This window comes from Vanellus vanellus (assembly GCF_965231255.1).
Source record: "Vanellus vanellus genome assembly, chromosome: 1".
In the NCBI taxonomy this organism is placed as follows: Eukaryota; Metazoa; Chordata; class Aves; order Charadriiformes; family Charadriidae; genus Vanellus; species Vanellus vanellus.
In genome coordinates, this window is record NC_138905.1 from 34,530,757 (window position 1) to 34,550,073 (window position 19,317).

Below are 19,317 nucleotides of genomic sequence, written 5' to 3' on the forward strand. Positions count from 1 at the left end.
GGGAAGACAAATGGAAGGAGGGGATTCCTCTGAAGTTACATACATTCATAGGACCAGAAATGGCCCTTTCCAAACAGAACAACTAGAAGCCGCTGTTGAGAGCAGGGCTAGACTGCAGTCTTGCCAGTTCTGTGTGGTCATGAATCAGGTTTCGGAAAATCACGAGGCTGGCTTAAAATCAGAGGGTATCTCAGAAAATATGTGATTGGGGTTCTTTGGGTTTACTTCTTTTGAGTCAGCCTTTATAGCATATTCTGCTTCACATTTTTATGATTATCTTCAAACTTAAGGGAAAGAAGATTACAGAAGCGGAGCTTCTCAATCAATTAATTTCCTGATGCTGACAGCTGGGACTTTCGGAAAAGCTTTCAAATACCATCAAAGGAACTGTGAGAGTTGGCAGCTAATACTGAGACAGTGATCCTCTCTGCTCCCTTTAGCCAATTTCCACGGGGGAGGCTTTGGGCCCCATGCTCTTTCTCTTATTGACTGTGATTTCTCTTTTGCCTGTCAGGTAGGGCAGAGGTGGCTATTCAAGCTCTCTGTCCTTGTTAGGCTTTTCTCCCCTGAAGCCACACGGATACTGTTGTGGGGAACTTTTACCTTTGTGCAAAAGAAACTAAACAAAGATAGGAGTTGGCGTTCTTCTGTCACTGTAATCAAAGCACATGCCTCCTACCGTTTACAAAACACAAAGGAGAAAAACTGCTAGTGGTCTGCTACCAATTTCCAGACCCACAATCTTCTTAGTCTCCTCAGCTTGGCAAGGTAATCACCACATGCTGAAAGCATTATGGTGAAAAAGGAGCTCCTGAGAGCTAACCCTTCTACATGCCTGTAATACTTGGCGTTTACTTACACTATGCTTTCACTTTCTTAAGATCGTATATGATTATGTATCCTGTAGTGTCTTAGTCTATGGGATAGCCCTTCAGTCATCAAAATGTATTTCAGGTTTAGATCAGCAGCAGTACCATGATTATGTTATTATCACAACTTAGCCGTGCAGGTAGCTGAGCAAAATGCCGGATACAAAGATGAACTTTGGACAGTCTCCACCTTCCAGCCTAATAAGCTATCATATCTTTATGCTGTATTCCCCAGTCAACGCAAAACCACTATAGACTCCTCTGGGTAAAAGTCTGGCTCCTCCATAGATCATCATACGCGTAATTCAATCATTTATATAAAATAGCAAAGCCCCTAATTAGCAAAGGCTCCCAGGGGCTTTGTTTCTCACTCCTTGCATTAATGCATTATTAGAAACCTTAATATTGTCAATATTCCTCTAAGATTTTGAGGGCAAAATTAATTTGGGGAACTCCTTGCCATAATAAATTATTAAAGCAATCTGATGGTAAGATTAAACAAAAAAAAAAAGTATTAGGCTTCTACAAATGAAAATTGCCCTGCATCCATCTTTATGCTATTTAGGAAGAAATTAAATAGGTATTTAACCTTCTGCCTTTTTTATCTGCTGAAACAAAGCAGAATTCAGGTTGAAATATTTTCATGATTCAGTATTACGCACCTTATGAAGCAACATGAATATGGAAGAAGCAAGGAGGTAGGATGAAATGGCAGAAGAGTTAAAAACGGAATAACAAACAACACCTGTGTTGTGTACTACATATATTAATGATCTGGTAAGGGGATCGAGTTATGATATAATAACAAAAATTGCAGAGGAAATCATCATGTAGTTTACTCAGAAGCCAAGGTGACTGTGAACCTTTAGCTTTGAAGGAGAATGGAGAGCACTGTTACCTGTGAAACGTTGAAAAATGCAAGGAAATACGTTACTGCAAGGAAAATACTCATTCATATTTGGGATTCTAAGTGAGTGCCGTTAGTACAAGGAAGAGACTTAGTTGTCACAGGAAACAACTGTATTAAGTGTCCGCTTCAAGGTTCAGCTACCATCAAAATTCTAGATAATAGAAAGTGTTAGATATATACAATATATTATAAATGTGCATATTACATATAGATACACGTTATATACACAATGAAAAAACATAAATAGCATTATACTGTCACCAATAAACAAGTGGATTAATGGGACATGGAGAGAGACCTCCATGAAGAGTGCTATCGAAGTTCAGGATTGTGGTTTTATCCTGGCAAAAGAGAGGAATAAGGAGAAATGTTATAAGTATTGATGACAGTAGAAAACAGATTTGGCTCTTCCTGTCCCTAACCTGAGAAGAAGGTGATATTCACTGGAATAAAAAGGCAGAAAACCCAGAACAGATAAAAGAAATACCTTTTAATATGAAAATATGAAATTAGTCCATCATGACCATTGCCACATGCAGGTGCTGCAGCTGAGAAAGAACAAAGTATGAAGGGGATAGGCTGTTTATGTTAATATTCAGTTCTATAATTATTAACTCCAAGACTTGCTAGAGTTTTGGAAAACTTGTTTTTTCTGCTTTGGGGATTTACAACAGCCTGTGGAGATACAACTGACCTGTGCCTGTGGAAGATTTTTGCCCTTTTTGCTGAAGCATCTGTTTTTTGCCCCCTAGAGCAAGTGGATCTCAGGTCTAGTCCTGAAGACCAGTTCCCATGTACCTATCAAAGTTCCTAAGACTTTGTCTAAAGGGTCATTCATTGACTCTGGTCCTTCACAGTAGCAACGGGCCTGGATCTTACGCACGGATCTTAAGGCAGGCAGTTTGGCTACAGAGAACCAGGCGACCATTCTTCTTTTTAAGTTACTGTAGTGGGAGGTGCAGAATCCTTTAAGCACAGGGCATCCAAACAACCAAAAGGTTGGCCAGTGGCATGAAAGCAATCTGGGACTAAGAAAGTAGTACCACCAAGTCACTCTGAGAACTTCGCTGCATGCCTAGCCTGCTTCAGGAATGAAGCCATCGGTCCCCCATGCATTAGTGTCATCTCCTTCTGGCCAACTGCTCACAGAAGCCCTCCCCCAGCCCCAGCTGCCTATAGCTGTCCCCTCCTTTCCCATGCTGATATTTTGACATGCAGTCTGTAGGCCAGGGAGAACTGGCTACCCTTGACTTACATAAACAAATAGCTCACTGGGGAACTAGCCTGTCGATGCAGATATAGCTTTTAAATTGGATTACTTCATATGAACTTTCAAAATTTCTTATAAATCCCTTATTAGGTTGTGTATTTTGTCTTTTGTCGGGAGAGGGGCTGCTTGTTTCTGTGTGTATTTTTTGGCAGGAGGTCATGTGTGTGGAGAAGCAAATTCAAGATGGCAAAGACAGTTCAGATTTTTTGTAAATCACCACCTGCCAGGTGCTGGTAACTGTGAAGTGAAATTAAAACGATCCATGAATTTCATCTTTACTGAAGAAAACTTGCCATGTCCTTCTGGGGACATTGCACGCTCCTAGAATAGCATCACTGACACTACAAGTCCTACAGCTCTCGGCTTCTTCCTTTGGGGATGCTTATTCAGGGACTGAAGTGTAGAGGGCCACTACAGTTTGAACCACTGTGTGAACTCATATAATTACTGTGAAAGAAGAGTGAAGTTACAAGTTACTGGAAGGAAAGAAGGGTGGAAAGCCCTTGAGATGAAGACTTTCTAAAGGGCAGATTAATGGGGGAAGGGAGGCTGCCGTCAGTAGTTCAATTAGTGACTAAAGGTAAAGGTGATCAGAAGTTTCAGAGGTAATGCTCTCAGAATTCAAAATTTGGGGCACATTTTTACCTCGGTAATGTACCAGAAACTAAGAGGGTGAATTCTCCACAACTGCATTTGATGGCAATATTGCATATCAGACAGAAAAAAACCTGATCAGGATTAGGTAGACTGTGCCTTACTAATGGTGATCCACAGTAGCTGTCAAGTGGGCTATAGAGCTAACAACGCAATGAGTCTTCATTTTGGGAGGCAATTCCATTCTTCTATGCATACATATTTGTGAAATTTGGAACAGGTGTTTTACAGTGTTCAATGCCTTTTAACAGAGGAAGAGACAAGTGTATGAATCAAACCTGATAAACAACGGCTTGCAACTTGAAGCAACGAGATCGGTGAGTGCTCTTCTCTGTGTGAACGGCTGTGTCTGAGAGCAAAGCCACCCCTATGGGAATAGGGGAACTGGATATATGAATTTACCGTAACTTTTCTCTCCTCTGAGGAGAAAAATACCCACCTTTTTTCTGCTAGTAGCGCCTCTGTGATCTGACGTGATATCTTTTAAACTTTGTGTCTGTTCCTTCCTTTGCAAAATAAAAGATGGGAAGTTGGGAGATTATATAGGTTGTGTTTGCTCAGGGCTTGGAAGATAAAAATTACTGTCTACACTCTGTGGAGAGGTTCCCCTCCTACTCTGGCTGTGTAGGAGGTGTGGGAAGCCAGTGGGTGTCCAGGGCAGAATGTCCCTGCCAGAAGAGCAGTGCAGGGCTCCTGCACTTGACCCCGCTCCTTGCAAGGCCTGGCGCCATGCAAGTGGTTGTAACTATCATTCTTCGTATATTTTGGGCTGCGGAGTCACCCGTGGGCAGTTCACGAGTGCTGTGATAAGGCAGAGCAGCTGCCGGAGCTGCTGTCTCTTGCAGGGAGGGGTAGAGCCCCTCCGAGCCCCTGTCCTTCCTGCCCTGCAGGGCTGCAGCACTCTGTCCAGGTCTCCCAGGGAGGTCCAGGACAATCACTTCCATTCTAAATTTGGTGTTGTTTGCTTGTCTATATTGAGCTCCAGAAAAGGTCGCTTTGCCCCTTCCTCCCAAATTATACTCAGAATCCATGGCATCACGGTATTTATTTGATTTCTGCGGTGAGGGCTCCTGCAGCACGTCCAAGGATGCAGCCTGGCTCTTCGCATTCGTCAGAAAGTAAACCACTTGCTGGAAGTCCGATGTGGCCCTCTTGCTATACTTACGCGTTGCAGTTTTCAGTAGCTCTGCCACGGTCATGACTGAAAAACTTTTGAAACTGGAAGCTTCCCCAGGCTAGATCAGATATCTCACCGATGTTCCTGAGCCAATGAGCTACATAATGTAATTTCATGTGGCTGGGTGCCAATAGAAGGTCTACAAGGTGGCGTGTAGACAGGAGACAAGTGTGGCTGTCAGGGTTCCCACTGCACGCTGGTGCTGGTTTGGGCGTGCAACTGGGAGCAAATGCGCCCCGTGCTGTCATTCTCTGCTGAGTTCCCTTTCCTTCTCCCCCTTCTCCCTATGAAGCTTGGAATTCGTGTTGCCCAGCACCACCCACGGGTGCCCAGCCTGCTTCCATCAAGTCATGTCACCCTGGGGTTGTACTTGAGCTGCTGGGGAGTCACCGACAGCTCCAAAGGCACAGCTGCCCTGCCAGGCTACAAGTACAAACGCTCCTAACGAACCCGGATGGGGGAAACATTGTTGAACTTAAATTGTTTTGTAAAATACTTTGCAGAGATGTAAACATTAAGCTTTAGGGGAACATTTAGCTGTCTTTTTTTATATACCTTTCTATGCCTGAGTGTTTCCACCTCATGTCAGTGCTTTTAGAGAAGCTAATGATGTGTTTGCTAAGATAGATGGACAACAAATACGACTTTGAGTAAGTCATCTGTGAGCTGTAAAGAGAAAGAAAATTCTGGATAGTTTACGAAGTGTTATGAAAAGTCCTCTGCTTTCATTTTCTTACACGCATATTTTTAATACTCTTCCATTTCAGGTTTTGGATGAAAAACTGATTTTTGTGAAAGTGCATGCGCCTTGGGAAGTGCTGTGCACATACGCCGAGGTTATGCACATCAAATTGCCTCTGCAACCCAGTGACCTGAAAACCCGAGACTCGGCGTTCAACTGGTTTAGTAGACTCTTCAGCGTGGATGAAAATATCATCAAACCTGAGCAAGAGTTTTTCACTGCCCCTTTTCAAAAGGAACATCTGTCCAACTTTTATATTCAAGACAAAGACACATTTTTCAATCCTGCAACTAGAAGCCGAATTGTGAGTCCATGGAGTGTTTCTGGCATTTCATCTTAAAAAAGGAAAGATTCCTTTAATCATACCAGTGCAATTGTCTTCATGACAGCATACTGAAAAATTAGAAATATTTGGGACACAATAGTTCTGTGTCATTTATGAAACAGCCTGGACAATCCAGAAGGGAAACATTCCTTACATTTGTCCCATTTCTCTTCCTCCTGAATTTAAAGGAAGGATTTGAATGGTTCATATACCCTGTGCAATTAATTTTGTCTGCACTTGTTACCCTGTCCTAATTCAATTATATGCAGAAACAGGTATAGTTCTGTATGATTACTTTCAGATTGCAAGAGACACAAAAATATTTTATAAATTTCAGGTTCATTTTATCCTGTCCCGTGTGGAATATGCAACCAAAAACAATGTGAAAAAGTTTGGCATTAACAAATTACTGGACACCGGAATCTACAAAGCGGCATTTCCCCTTCATGATGTAAGTCCAGTGCTTGTAAACTAAAATATATTTCAAAATAGAGGTCTGAACTATATCTGTGGGGTTTCTATCAGAACGTACAAGCACTATTGATTGTCTTACACCTTGACTGGTTATTATATCCATAGAGTAGAATAGGACATAGTTTGGCTAAAGAGATTTTCTTCCAAAGCACTGCTGGTTAAAAATGTAGCTCCATAACTGAAAAACAATATATTTCATTTAGGAGGTGTTAACCTTGTGTTCTCTGGGAGATGTAGTTCAGTAAAGTGCCTGGCCCGAGGGAGAGTTCCCATGATGCACTATATCGTCAGTTCTAAACCAATTTTAACATTGTCCCTTCTTTTTTAGTATTCAAATTCTCAGTATTAAAATTCATGTAAAACATCAACATTGTTAATAAAGATGTAGACTAAAAATCCCATCTTAGGATGCGTGACAGTCTCACACAGCGAGAAACATTCCCACAGATCCCAAACATTGCGACATATGTGCAGGGAAACTCGGGTTTCTGCAGGAAGGCTCTGTCTGGCCAGTCCAGCACCGCACAGGTGATGTCCGAGTCACGTGGAGAAAAGCTGAACTGGCTTGAATTTCACCTTGCAATAATAATAAATCCAGCTTTTGTGACTACACGTCAGAAGCTTTTTATTTTTGAATTATATCAGGCAAGTTATCTGAAAATCGTTTTGCATACGAAGGCCAGGAATAGCACAGAAAAAGAAAATGAAGGAGAAAAAAAATCAAATTTCAGAGTATTTGACTAAGGAAAAACTCCATGTGAGGCCACAAATGGGATACAGTAAGCAAAGACTGAGTGCTGATTCTCTGCATTACACCTATTACATACCCACACCCCCACACCTCCTCCCTCATCAGAGCCACCGTTCCGTGTCCGAGGTGTGTTCTGTTGAGAAGACAGGGAGAACATGGGAGGTCAGGAATGGGAACTGCTTCAGCTGGTTGGACTCTGCTTAAAATATTCAGCAGGCCTCCAAGGGTTTCAAGGACATCTTTAAGGCAGAATCAAGACAAATCATGTTTCTTGTAAGTAACCTAAAGCTTTACAGGATAGAATTACTATCATTCGCGACTATCCATTTTTAAGGTTTCCTTTTAAAGATTTAAAACCTGCCTCGCAGGCTGTTTCTATCATGGCATGGGGAATTTGGACTCAGTATGCCTAGTAATTAATGACTCTCTTTTTATACAACTAAAATCATATATCACAGCTACTCTGAAAATCAAAAGCAGCCTATAGATTTCTACAAATGTCACTTGCCTTGTTGCACCACAGATAAGAATGGAAAATTCCCTCCAATGAAATAAGCTTTATTGAAATAGGTTTTCAAATAACCTAGAAAAACCACAAGGATTATCTCCATGCGAACTCTCTTTTAAATTTAAAACAGAGACTAGAAGCCCTGGATTTATCTCTCAGACTTTCCAGCCTTCATTCCAGCACAATATTATTTTGAAGCAAAGCATGTTAGCGTGTTAGAGCTACTTAAAATCCATTTTAATTCAGTCCTGTTCCCTAATTAGAATGGATCCTTTTCTATTCTCTATTCTTAAGTGCCAAGACGCTGACATGTGCTTAGATTTTTTCAGCTCACATATGTAAAGCGTTTGCTTTAGCATTTGGTGCTTTTCTGATAACCCTCTCTCCTGAATCCTGGTGCGCTCCCAGAGCTGCCTTCCTGCTCCTCTTCCTGGCTTGCAGCGGGACTGGGCTAAAAGGCTATTCCAGGCTCTGGCTTCATGGCACAGAGCCTGCAGAGATGAGAGCTGATCTGTGCTGCTTGGGTTATCAGTATCTGCTTCTCACGCTCTTTCTGTTTTGCAGTCTAGTTTTAGGCACCCGTCAACTGATCCCGACTGCCCAAGCGAACGCTATCTTCTCTACAGAGAATGGGCTCATCCTAAAAACATTTTCAAACTGCAGCCCCTGGATTTCATCAGGTTGGTGTGACTGGGGCTGGACTAATGCAGAGGGAACTAGGAATTTGCATGACAGGTCTGGGTTTGGGGATGTCAGAGAGACACAGCTCAGTTCTGAGGGCAGATACACCCATATCTGCTCATGGGTGGGAGCATACGTTGAGCTTGGTTTCATGATAAGCAAATTCATGAAAAGGCAACCACTTAAAAATTTTCTTTGTGAGGTATGATCTTTCTCTTTTTCCTTTTTTTCCTCCCCTTCCTATCCTCTTATAAAAGCATAAAAGTGGTGATAGAAATACCTAGCCGCAATACTTCTGCAATCCCAAAGTTCAAACCAGAGGAATATGACAATAGGAGTTGGCACAAAATGTATTACATGAAGAGCCATTTGAAAAGGAAAAGAGAATTTACTTGCATTTCAGAAAAAAACACCTTTTCCCCTCCACAGGAAATACTATGGAGAGAAAATTGGAATCTACTTTGCTTGGCTGGGCTTTTACACTAACATGCTGATTGTGGCTGCGGTTGTGGGAGTTGGCTGTTTTCTGTATGGATGCCTGACAAAGGACAACTGCACATGGAGGTACCTGATCAGGCCTATTTTAATATCACGTGCAATTTTGATCAGTCCCCTACAGAGGGGAACCGTACAGGGTTTGCAAGACACTGCATCATACAAAAGGCAAAATGAAAGGGCCTGAGAACAGCAAGGGCTGTGGATTTGAAGGTAAAGGTATAAAATATGACATAAGAAGAGTAATGGATGCCCATGGACCATTACAGTGGTAGGCATCTGAGAGTTTGTTATTTCATCATTTTATTTACATTTTGCACTAAGTCCACCACACCTAGTGTAGAAACATGAAGAAAAGGGTGACAATCAGAAGTCGATACAAATTGCCGTAACACTGTGGTAATCCTTAAAGGAGATATCCAAAGACCCTGATACCCCCCCCCCCCCCCCAAAATTTCTTTCCTCTATTTTGAGAGAAGAATACAGGAAGAGCAACAGCACAGGGGGCTTCAGCTGCCCGCCATACGCTGGGAGGAGAGGCATACCCATGACACAGATTCCCTCATCAGAACATGATGAAATTCAACCATGGCACAACTACCCAAGAAAAAAAAAAAAAACTGGGTCATTGTGCCAAATCGTCTACAGGCCATCACACCGTATACCCCCTTCTGGAAGGGTGCTTATCTTTATAAAACATGCTGAAGGGCTGTGCCAGAGCTTCACTCCTGTGGCCAATTTATACCCATTTTAGCCTTATGCCAATTTTATCATTTAGTTAAATAGTTCATCTCCCTCCCTGGTGTTTATCCCAATGGTGTTATTTATCAAATCACCTTTCAGCCTCACCGTACTAGGTTAGTACGTACCAGTTAGATGGCAACTCTTTTGCTATCTCTTGATATGACAGATCTGCCATTCCTTGACTCATCCTAGCAGCCCCCCTCTGCACGTTTTCCAATGTGATCCTCTTTAGAAGACGACAGGGACTAGGTAGCCGTTTCGGTTCTGCAGCTGTTCCTTGCTCTGGTAGGCAGTGTTCCTCTTCCTTCTCCCCTCGGACTTGCTAGGGTAGCACATGTGAGCATGCAAGTGTGGGTTTCCTATTGAAGAGTGTGAGATCTTTGAAGAGTTGTTTTATTTTTCATGTGACCAGTTTTGAGAATTACCACCATGTATGAGGGATGGAAATTATTTCCCTCCTATATCATCCATTTTTGGGATGAGGGCTAAGAATGGAAATGGGGATGTGTTGCCGGGGCGGGGAGGGAATTCTTGAGAGCAGATCACTGGTAATTTATTTCTCAGTTCCCTGAGATTGTTGCACTGTACTCATGTGCGAAAAGGACTAAGGAATTTAGTGTTGGTGAGTGACTGACTAGTTTTGTTTTTAGCCAAGAAGTATGTGATCCCAACATAGGAGGTAATATCATAATGTGCCCTCAGTGTGATAAAGTATGTACCTACTGGAACCTCACCATCACTTGTGAATCGTCCAAGGTAACTACATTTACAGCTTCTAAACACGCTATTGAACTTTACTTGCACTTTCTCTAGTACTACATATAAAACAGTGTTGTTCCTCCACTAAAGTCCTGCAGAATTGCTAGAACTGTGCAAATAGTTGTTCCTTTTGACATAACGACTGAACTTTGAAAAGTGAAAACAACAACGTTCATTGCTTCAATTTGATATAAGATGAAAAAAAATTGGGGTTTTTATTTCACATAGTTTTTTGTTTCACATATTTGATGCAGGACTAAAGTGGTTTTTTAATTGAAAACTAAACACTTTTTGGTTTCATTTGGGGGTACTTCTTCCTTTTCTGGGGAAAAAAAAAAAACAATCCAATTGCTAAAGTCTTGATTCAGTAGCTCTGAATCAATTTTGCTAAGGAAATGTTTAAAGCGTGTTTTGACATTAAATCCTGCCCCCTCCCTCCACAAAGAAGTTATCTGGATCTGTGCCTTGAATTTGACCCGTGTTGTCAAAGAGGAGATGGGTACAAGGAGAGGCTGATGCTGGCCGTGACAGAAGCTGTGACACAGCCGTGTCCTGTTAGCCGTGACACAGCCAGACTCTTGCTCTGAGTTCCTATCTAGAGGAACTTTGCTTTCTTTCTCCATCACCTTGTCTCACTAGGCTAATCTTAGCCTTTTGTCATTCCTTTCCATAGATACGATCACTCCCGAAACTCAATTTTTCAGCTATTCATCAAAAATATTTTGCCCAGCTTTAATGTGTTGCTTCAGCACACTTAAAGGGTAAATAAGTAAGAGTACAGGGAAAAGGCTATGATGGAAAGAAAAGGCAAATTGTGACCACAGAGGTATCTCATCAGAATGTGTTCTTACTAACCAGCTTGATTTGTTGTCATCCTGCTCATGAGAACCAGATGTGTCCAATGGCCTTTTTGTGGCTGTATTAAAAATACATAACTCTATACTGAGTTCCCAGAGCAGAAACACTGTTTTTCCTCTTCCTATGCAACAGATGGAAGGAAGTTTGGTAGTACACCGTTTTACTACCCTCTTGCTGCATATTTGGATTATAGTTTTAATTCTGGGCTTTGCATTTAATTTCCTTAATTTACTGGAGGGTGGTGTACATTGACAGAAATTGAGGAAATACTATCAATAAAGATTATTTATTAAACTACATAAAAGCTAAAAATCAACATGTTCAGTAAGCAGCTTCTGTTCAGGGTCAGTATAGAAGAGAAAAAATGGTCGATTATATTTTAAGCCGTTTTTTTCTTTTCCATTTTTCCAGAAACTCTGCATATTTGATAGCTTTGGAACACTGGTGTTTGCAGTATTTATGGGAATATGGGGTAAGTCGATTTTAACAACTGTGGTTTGTCATCTAATCTTGGCCAAGCCTCCAGCATCAGCCAAGAAAACACAGATAAATTTGCAACGACTTCATTTTCTAGCACTCAGGAATTCACTAGTAGGTAGTTCCGTAGAAGATACGTACATTCACAGGAACTCTTTTTTAGCATCTTAAGAAAGCAAAAAATTGTAGAACTCCAAGTTGGTCTTCGGTGTCTGTTTGGTTTCGTTTAACTTGGAGAAAAGTCTGAGAGAAGTGATTAGAGCTGCCTCGTCCACTCAGCGGGAGCCAGCCACATGCTTAAGTATATCTGGCAGAGGAGCTGGGGTTTTTTTCCAGAGAGTTTTGGAGCTGCCTGTGCCTATTAACAGCTGTGTGACTGCGCAAGAGAATTGAAAAATAGCCGTTCATTATATTTCCCAGGAATTTTTTCCTCCTGTCTTTATTTAAGAAACTGACTATACAAAGTGTAGTAGTTACAAGCACTATATTTATCCTTTAGAAGAGAAATTGTAACTGAAACCAGGATGTTTCCCATGGGTGAAACCACTTGGTGCTATATTTAAGGGATTAGGCAAGGTTTATTTTCCCAGAAACAGTTGCATTTGTTCATATTAGCAACTTTGTTAACCAGCTTGTATTGTACTTTCTTATCTGGAAATTACCAAAATAAGTTATATGTTAGGTCTGTATACAGGGTACTGTAGAGAAAATAATTCATATAGCACTTTGAATTCATTACACGAATATATAATTTGCTTTCTTTTTAAAACACTGTATTTTTATTTTCCTATGATGACCTAAAGCGCTTCAAAATAGCCACTGCTTTAGAGAGTTATAAGATAAAACATTTTAAAAAGAAGATTTCTTTCAAAATGTATGTTAAAATCAAAATACCATCAGGAAATTCTCTAAACAAATAAAAAAGAAAAAGTTAGAAGTTTGATACTAACGTAATCATCTCCTGTCATCTGAATAGTTAATTTATTTGCGATTTCCTTTTTAATTAAAAATGGTGTTTCCTGTTTTGAAGAATGGTTCCAAGAGTAATAATTACAAAGTTAAGCTGCATGGTTATAGTGGTGGCTACAAGGTCTATTAGTATTCTTATCATAAGTCCACTATACAAAGAGGTGAATTGTATTACAGAAGTTCAGTCAAAACTGTACTGCATCCAAATGACCCCTGGTTCCGCTACAATTCCAGCTGTAGTTTTCATCTTGCTCTAATACTTCTGTAGACCTCCTGGTCCAAAACAATTAAAGGAATATTAGATTTTTAGATATATTATTGCATCATTATCAGCAATATACTTTTTAATAATTGCGTATTTTTTTAGTATATTCCCTTCAAAGATCTCAAAGCCCTATAAAACACCAGGGAATTTGGCCTCAGGAATTAACCCTCTATACGTTAATGCTCTGGCCCAGCGCTTCTGCCACTTCTCCCGTGATGGCACGACTAAATTGGCGAAGCTCCTAAAGCAGCAGCTTCCACTTCACTTGCTGCCATCACTGGATCCCCTCCCTGAACAAGATCAGTTAAACAAACACATGTTCTCCAGTGGAGGCATTTCTTTTCAGTCCTTGGTGACACAGTTTCAGAGGCAGAATACCTGGGCCATGCTGAACGGCAGCTTTGAGGGACACGTGGAAGGGAACACTGCAAATTACCGATGTGAGGTGGAATTAGTGCTCGGATCTCCTGATTCTGAAACTTCATTTGCTTCCACTGTTAAAAAAAAAAAAACAAAACACTGATTAAAAATAAAAGGAAAATAACAAATCCAGCAGCAGCTCCTCCCTGCTTGGAAAGATGCAACTTGGTTGCTGGCTTATTTTAGTGAGTAGAAGTTTTCTTTGTATTGGGGCTGAGAGGGCTGTCCCCACCTTAAGTGCCCTGCTTTCGCTGTTAGCACAGAGGCTGTCACTGAAGGAGGTCCTGCACCTCTCGACTCCCCAGCAGCAGCTGGATTTGCAGCTGGAGCAAATCTGGGTAGCCTGTAGCTTCCTGTGATTTGGGCTGGGGCCCCAACCAGCGGTTAGAGGTTCATGGAAGACTAACCTCCTTGCTCTGCAGGAGACGGCAGATGTGATCCTCTGGCCCACTGCTTGGAATGGTCTTTGTGCTCCTAAGCATGAAGTAGCGGAGAAGCCCTTGTGAAAGAGGCCCCTGAACAATGCGGGGAGGAGGGTTTCCTGGGGTTTCGCCTGTGTGCAGACGCCAAGGTCATCTCACAGCCCAGTCCACGGAGTTTCCTGGTTTTTAAATGCTTCAGTTTGGGGTTTACTGACCACACCTGCTTTTGGAAATAACCTTTAATGTTTGGACTTGTAACTGCATGCCATCGATGTTTCATCAGTCAGGATGAGGGGCCAAACTAATTAAAGACAAGTCTTTTACGGTCAATTACTCCCAGACAACAGGAGTAATGAGGAGTGCAGCGATGGGATACTGACTCCTCCTGGAGGCAGTGCTTGCAGAGCCACACCACTCATTTGATCTGAGTCTTCTGAGTCTTCAGTAATAAAACATCAGGGTGCACTGGGGAGCCTGGTACTGACACCCATCGTCCTGAGTCCCTCCCAGCCTCCTCAGCTGGGTCTGTCATTGCCTCTGCTGCCAGATCTACCTGCATCACATCTCAGGCCAAGGCAATGAGTTTGGCTGGATCCATGTCTCACCAGTACCACTTAGGCATCTGCAGTATCACATATCACCTGGACCCCGACGCTTCCAGTTGTAGGAGCACAGTCCAGGGGAACTGCTGTTCCAGGGAGTTTCTAAGCTCCAGGGCATGCAAAAAGAGCTGCAGCCCCTTCAGATTCATGCGAGCAGAGGAGGAAAGATGGCTGTTTCAGCCACTTTACCTGAACTAGCATTGATTACCTGCAGAATGGTAACTTGTCTGCACAAAAATTGCAGACTGAATGAACATGAGCTTTTCCCTGTGACAATTTTTGGCATACTGTGTTTTCCTTTTCTAGAAGTCCTGCACTCTCCGGCATTTTTTCTTCGCCTATCCAACCAACTTGCTCTCTTACTCATCCCATGATAAACTTTTTCAAAAGTAGTCTATAGTATGAAATCCAAAGTACTCTTACTCCAGCCTTAGGCAGAAAGCAAATAAATTTACCTGTATTCTTTAGCATGTGCTTACACCACCATTTACCTCAGGTTCCTCTTATTAAAGTATCTGTATATCCAAAGCAATAATCACATAAAGAAGGAGACCCAGTTATTTTTATCATCAAAGTAGCCAATAAGGGTTTTATTCCATGTCTGTGGAAATCTGTATGGAAAACATGAGCCACATGTTATAGCCCAAGGGGTCAGGCAGTGTCCAACACTCACATGGTATTGCTCCCTTTTGTTTATCTTCTGGATAGTTACTTTGTTTTTGGAGTTTTGGAAGCGACGGCAAGCTGAACTGGAGTATGAATGGGACACAGTTGAGTACTTAGAGCAAGAAGAACAAGTTCGCCCGGAATATGAAGCTCGATGCACTCATGTAGTAATGAACGAAATCACACAGGTAAGGAATATTCTGATAACCGGTGATGGCTACTGCGATAGACGCGTGGTGGCAGGACACTGTGGAAATGGTGAATCTGCACTGGAGCTGTATAAATCAGCAGTGCTTCAAGGAGAGCCGATAAGCTGGTCTGGAAATAGTGAACTTTTAGAAAGTACAGATGCGTGAGAGGGAATTTATACCTAACTGTAGGCACCTTAAAGTAATTGCCTGTTTGAGGAGCTTGCACTGCTGAGGTTCCTGTGTCATAAATAAACAGAAGTAAGCATCGTCCCCAGCTTAGGAGACTAAGTCTACTTTATTAAATCCCCCAAGAAATGATTCAGTGTTGCTGCCAGAGGCCAAGATCACAGAGCATTTGCTATCTTTGCCTAAGAATGCATCAGGAAAAAAGGGTGAAATAGAGGGGAAGATGTTACCTTATATATCATGCCAAGACTGGTTTTTTAACCAAAGGTGTTTCTGTTTGAAACATGTATGAATAGGTATTGTTGCTAAGTGCGTGTGGCTGCAGCTACGCTCAATAGCAGCAAACTCACAGGGACAAGGATAATCCTCATTTCAATGAAATAGGATTCATATTTATGAGGATCGTACTTTAGATCTCTATTTATTAGATATTTTGAGTAGCTTTAGCTTCTGTAGCTCACTCCAGCTTAGCTTCACTTTTTATTATTCTCTGTCAATATATTACTCCAGTATTTATCTGATCATTTGCATCGCCTTCACATTCCATCCACATTACACTGATTTTTATTAGAGGGCACCTGAAAAGTTTAAAAATTAACTGCCATAGTTGAAACTGTCCTATATAGATCTTCTTTTTATATCTTGTACTACAAAAAAACTGGTTCTTTTTAAAAGCTTATAAACCTCTGCCACCTTTAAGGTATAAAGTCATAGCTAGAAAGTTCCTTTCAGACAGTTCAAAGGGTGAAGAATAGGCAAAAATATAATTATTTTGCTCCTCAGAGATCCTATAAAGACTCATTGAATTTTCACATATTGAGGTAGGCATTTTCCTTGGGAAAGCTATCCCATTGTTCCTATGGGGTAAATTGAGGAATACGGAGATCAGGGACCAAAATTTTAGTGCCAGCTAATTTTAGCTAAGGAGGTTTGAAAGCTGATGGCTTTGGATGCCATGATCAGACAAGAAGGATGGGTCCATTGGAAAAGACTATGCACTCTGTCACTGTTGAAGTCAATAAGAGCTGAGTGGAAGCATCTATGGAAGTCATTTGTATCTTAGAACGGGCAGCAAAGAAAAAAAAGATAAAGACACATGTAATCAGGCAAGACTTTTTAAATCATGAATAAATGTGAGTTTTCAGGACAACAAAGCAGGAAGGGACACAAACCCAGAGAACTCTTCCCTTTTTTCTGCCCTCAATATCATAAATTGCAGCACCCAAAAATATGAAGAAAAGATTGGGTGCATCCTTGATTTGTTTCTAAATCTTTTACAGCAAGAAGAACATGTGCCATACACTGCCTGTGGGAAGTGCCTACGGATGACTTTCTGTACAAGTGCAATCTTCTTCTGGGTAAGTTCTTCTCTTATTCTTTCACCTCATGAATTCACTTCTCCAGAAAGTCTATAAAAAGGGATTCTCCTGAACTGAACAAAAGATAACAAAGGAACAGATTCAGTTGTGTTTCCACCTTATGCATAAGCCAAGCCCATTAAGCTATGGAGCCACATGGAGAAGGTGGCTGTAGTCACCAAATACTCATTAGCGTATAGTCAAACGAAAATATGTCAAAATATCCTGCAGCTGTAGCTTGTGAGTTATGCTTGTGAATGTGGTCCATTGGTTTTTCTTTGATTATTTTAAGATAAATGTCTTTGCTTTTGGGGCGGGCAGCAGAGGAAAGACTGTTTATGTACTCTCCTCCCTGCCAGTTTCTATCCTACTTGTTCCAGCCGTTTGCTTCAATATCGTGTCTCACAGTCCTGGGCCTCTTTCAGGTTTTTCATTTCACTTAACAGAGCAAAGCTGGGCACTGTCTAATCTTCCAGAGCCGCTGCTTTAATTACAACTAAAATGTGAAAGCAGCCCAGTCACCCATGAAACAATATCTAACATGGCAAGCATACCCAGAGAGGTCGCCTTGAAAAGCTCAGTGTTTTAGCATGCTGCATGTCTTCCTCGCCTGTAGCACAAACTGCAGCTGGAAAAGACCTCATCCTAGGTGACAGGAGACAGCCAGGAGATAGAGTGGTGGCTGGCAGCCCAGAAGAGCCTCAATGTTAACACATCTGAAAGACAAGGGAAAGAATACTGGCTTGCTGTTGGATTTAAATAGGCAGGACTTCAGGTTGAAGGGAAGAGATTTGGTCTAGCTTTGTCATTTGTGTTGCTGCACTCTCTTATTATGTGCCGGGAGCGGGGAGGTACGTGGATTCATGGCAGTTTGCAGAGATAGTGAAAAAAAAAAAATCACAGCTCTGTGGACGTCAGTCTGAATAATAGCTAGAAAACTAGCAAAAAATAAAAGCAGGAGGAAAAGCAGAAAGAGAGGAGATGGCAAGCAAGATGGGGTGCATGGATCATTATTACAACTCCTGCGGATTACATAACTTGGCTTAAAATTTGTCTATTCCTTTGAGGGGTCTGTAATATTACCATGTGAAAGAGAAGGTACAGCCCCCTCCATAACCCATGTGGACTTGCTAGTACATTTGCCATCCTGCCAGTTGCCCACTGTCAAAAGAGGGAGATTTCTTCCATCACGTGCCTCGAGGTGTAAGATTTGATTACGCATCTCATTATCTTTGTTCGCATCAGTACAAACCTTGTTAATAGTCATAAACCAGACTATCTTTTTTCTTTCCTGCAGATTGACTATGCTGCATGAAAAAAAAAAAAAGTCTTCTTTTATGGATTCTAAATTTATTGCCTTCTATCTTATTTGAGCATCCCCTCGCACTCATCTGACACGATAGAATGACAGGCACACAATTGGTTTCCTTTTGCCTATTGTAAAAAGTATTTCAAACTCACCTTTTCCCAAAGCCAGTGGTTCAATATTAACATCTTTCTTGCGTTCCCTTGGCAGATTCTTTTGATTATTGCTTCAGTTATTGGAATCATTGTCTACAGGCTCTCGGTTTTCCTGGTGTTTTCTGCGACGTTGTCGCAGCACATTAACGGAACGGAGGCGATCCGCAAGTACCTGACTCCACAGACAGCCACTTCAGTAACTGCTTCACTCATCAGCTTTATAGTCATTATGGTTCTCAACATCATCTATGAAAAAGTGGCAATCCTGATTACTGACTTCGGTATGCCGCTGCTGTACCTCACATAGAAACTTGGGGTAAAATAGCAAGAAAAAGTGGCATTTGTGTGTATAATAAGAATGCCAATAAATGGACACCTGTACCATATATTTCAGAATTTTCCCACCAAATCACACAATACCACCTAGAAACTTTCAAATACAGGTTTTCTCAATATCAAAGCTATATGATATTCATCTCTCTCTGCCTGAAAACTCCTTGTATAGTCAGCATGAAAGATCAATTGTTTACAGTTTTGTGCTTGTGAAACAGGGAAAGCAAAGAAAATTACTATAATAACCAAGCTTTATGAAAACAGATCAGTAACGCCTAACACATTCAATTACATTAGCTTTTGTTTATGGGGAAAATAGCTGTTTTCTTGTAAATGAATGAAATAAGGTCACTTTTCCAAAGCTTGATGCCATTTCCATGTTATTAAATAGATAAACAGTTGCAAATATTATTATTCTTTATATCCAGACCATCAACATTAAAGTAGCTATTTTACTTTAGATGTGTGAAGTAGTGCAGTGTTTTAATATAGTTTCATTTAATACTGTTTCATCAGTTCAAAGTGTTATATTTGCATCTTTCCTGAGTGTGCTGGATTTGGGTGCTTTTTTTTCCCTGAGTTATCAGAATTTTTGCTTGTTCTTTTTCTTTATTGTCAGGGGGAAAGTTCTTTCCTTTTTACAACCCATATAGTTTTAGAATTAGCATAATGGTTACAGTATATATGGGGATTATGTACAATCTAATTCATAATGCTCTCAGTCATATTAAGGAATACAAGGCATACACG

General features: G+C 41.1%; 1 protein-coding gene across 1 annotated transcript in view; it reads left to right on the forward strand.

Moving 5' to 3' along the window:
* The window catches only part of ANO6 (anoctamin 6), a gene marked incomplete at its 5' end in the record, with an annotated part of 74,214 nt that overhangs the window by 41,583 nt on the left and 13,314 nt on the right, over window positions 1-19,317 (forward strand). The window contains 10 exons of the mRNA XM_082498358.1: window positions 3,955-4,020; window positions 5,648-5,926; window positions 6,285-6,398; window positions 8,245-8,360; window positions 8,791-8,925; window positions 10,251-10,356; window positions 11,629-11,689; window positions 15,081-15,226; window positions 16,696-16,773; window positions 18,290-18,515. Coding sequence (XP_082354484.1) covers window positions 3,955-4,020; window positions 5,648-5,926; window positions 6,285-6,398; window positions 8,245-8,360; window positions 8,791-8,925; window positions 10,251-10,356; window positions 11,629-11,689; window positions 15,081-15,226; window positions 16,696-16,773; window positions 18,290-18,515 — 1,327 coding nt within the window. The remainder of the gene's footprint in view (window positions 1-3,954; window positions 4,021-5,647; window positions 5,927-6,284; window positions 6,399-8,244; window positions 8,361-8,790; window positions 8,926-10,250; window positions 10,357-11,628; window positions 11,690-15,080; window positions 15,227-16,695; window positions 16,774-18,289; window positions 18,516-19,317) is intronic.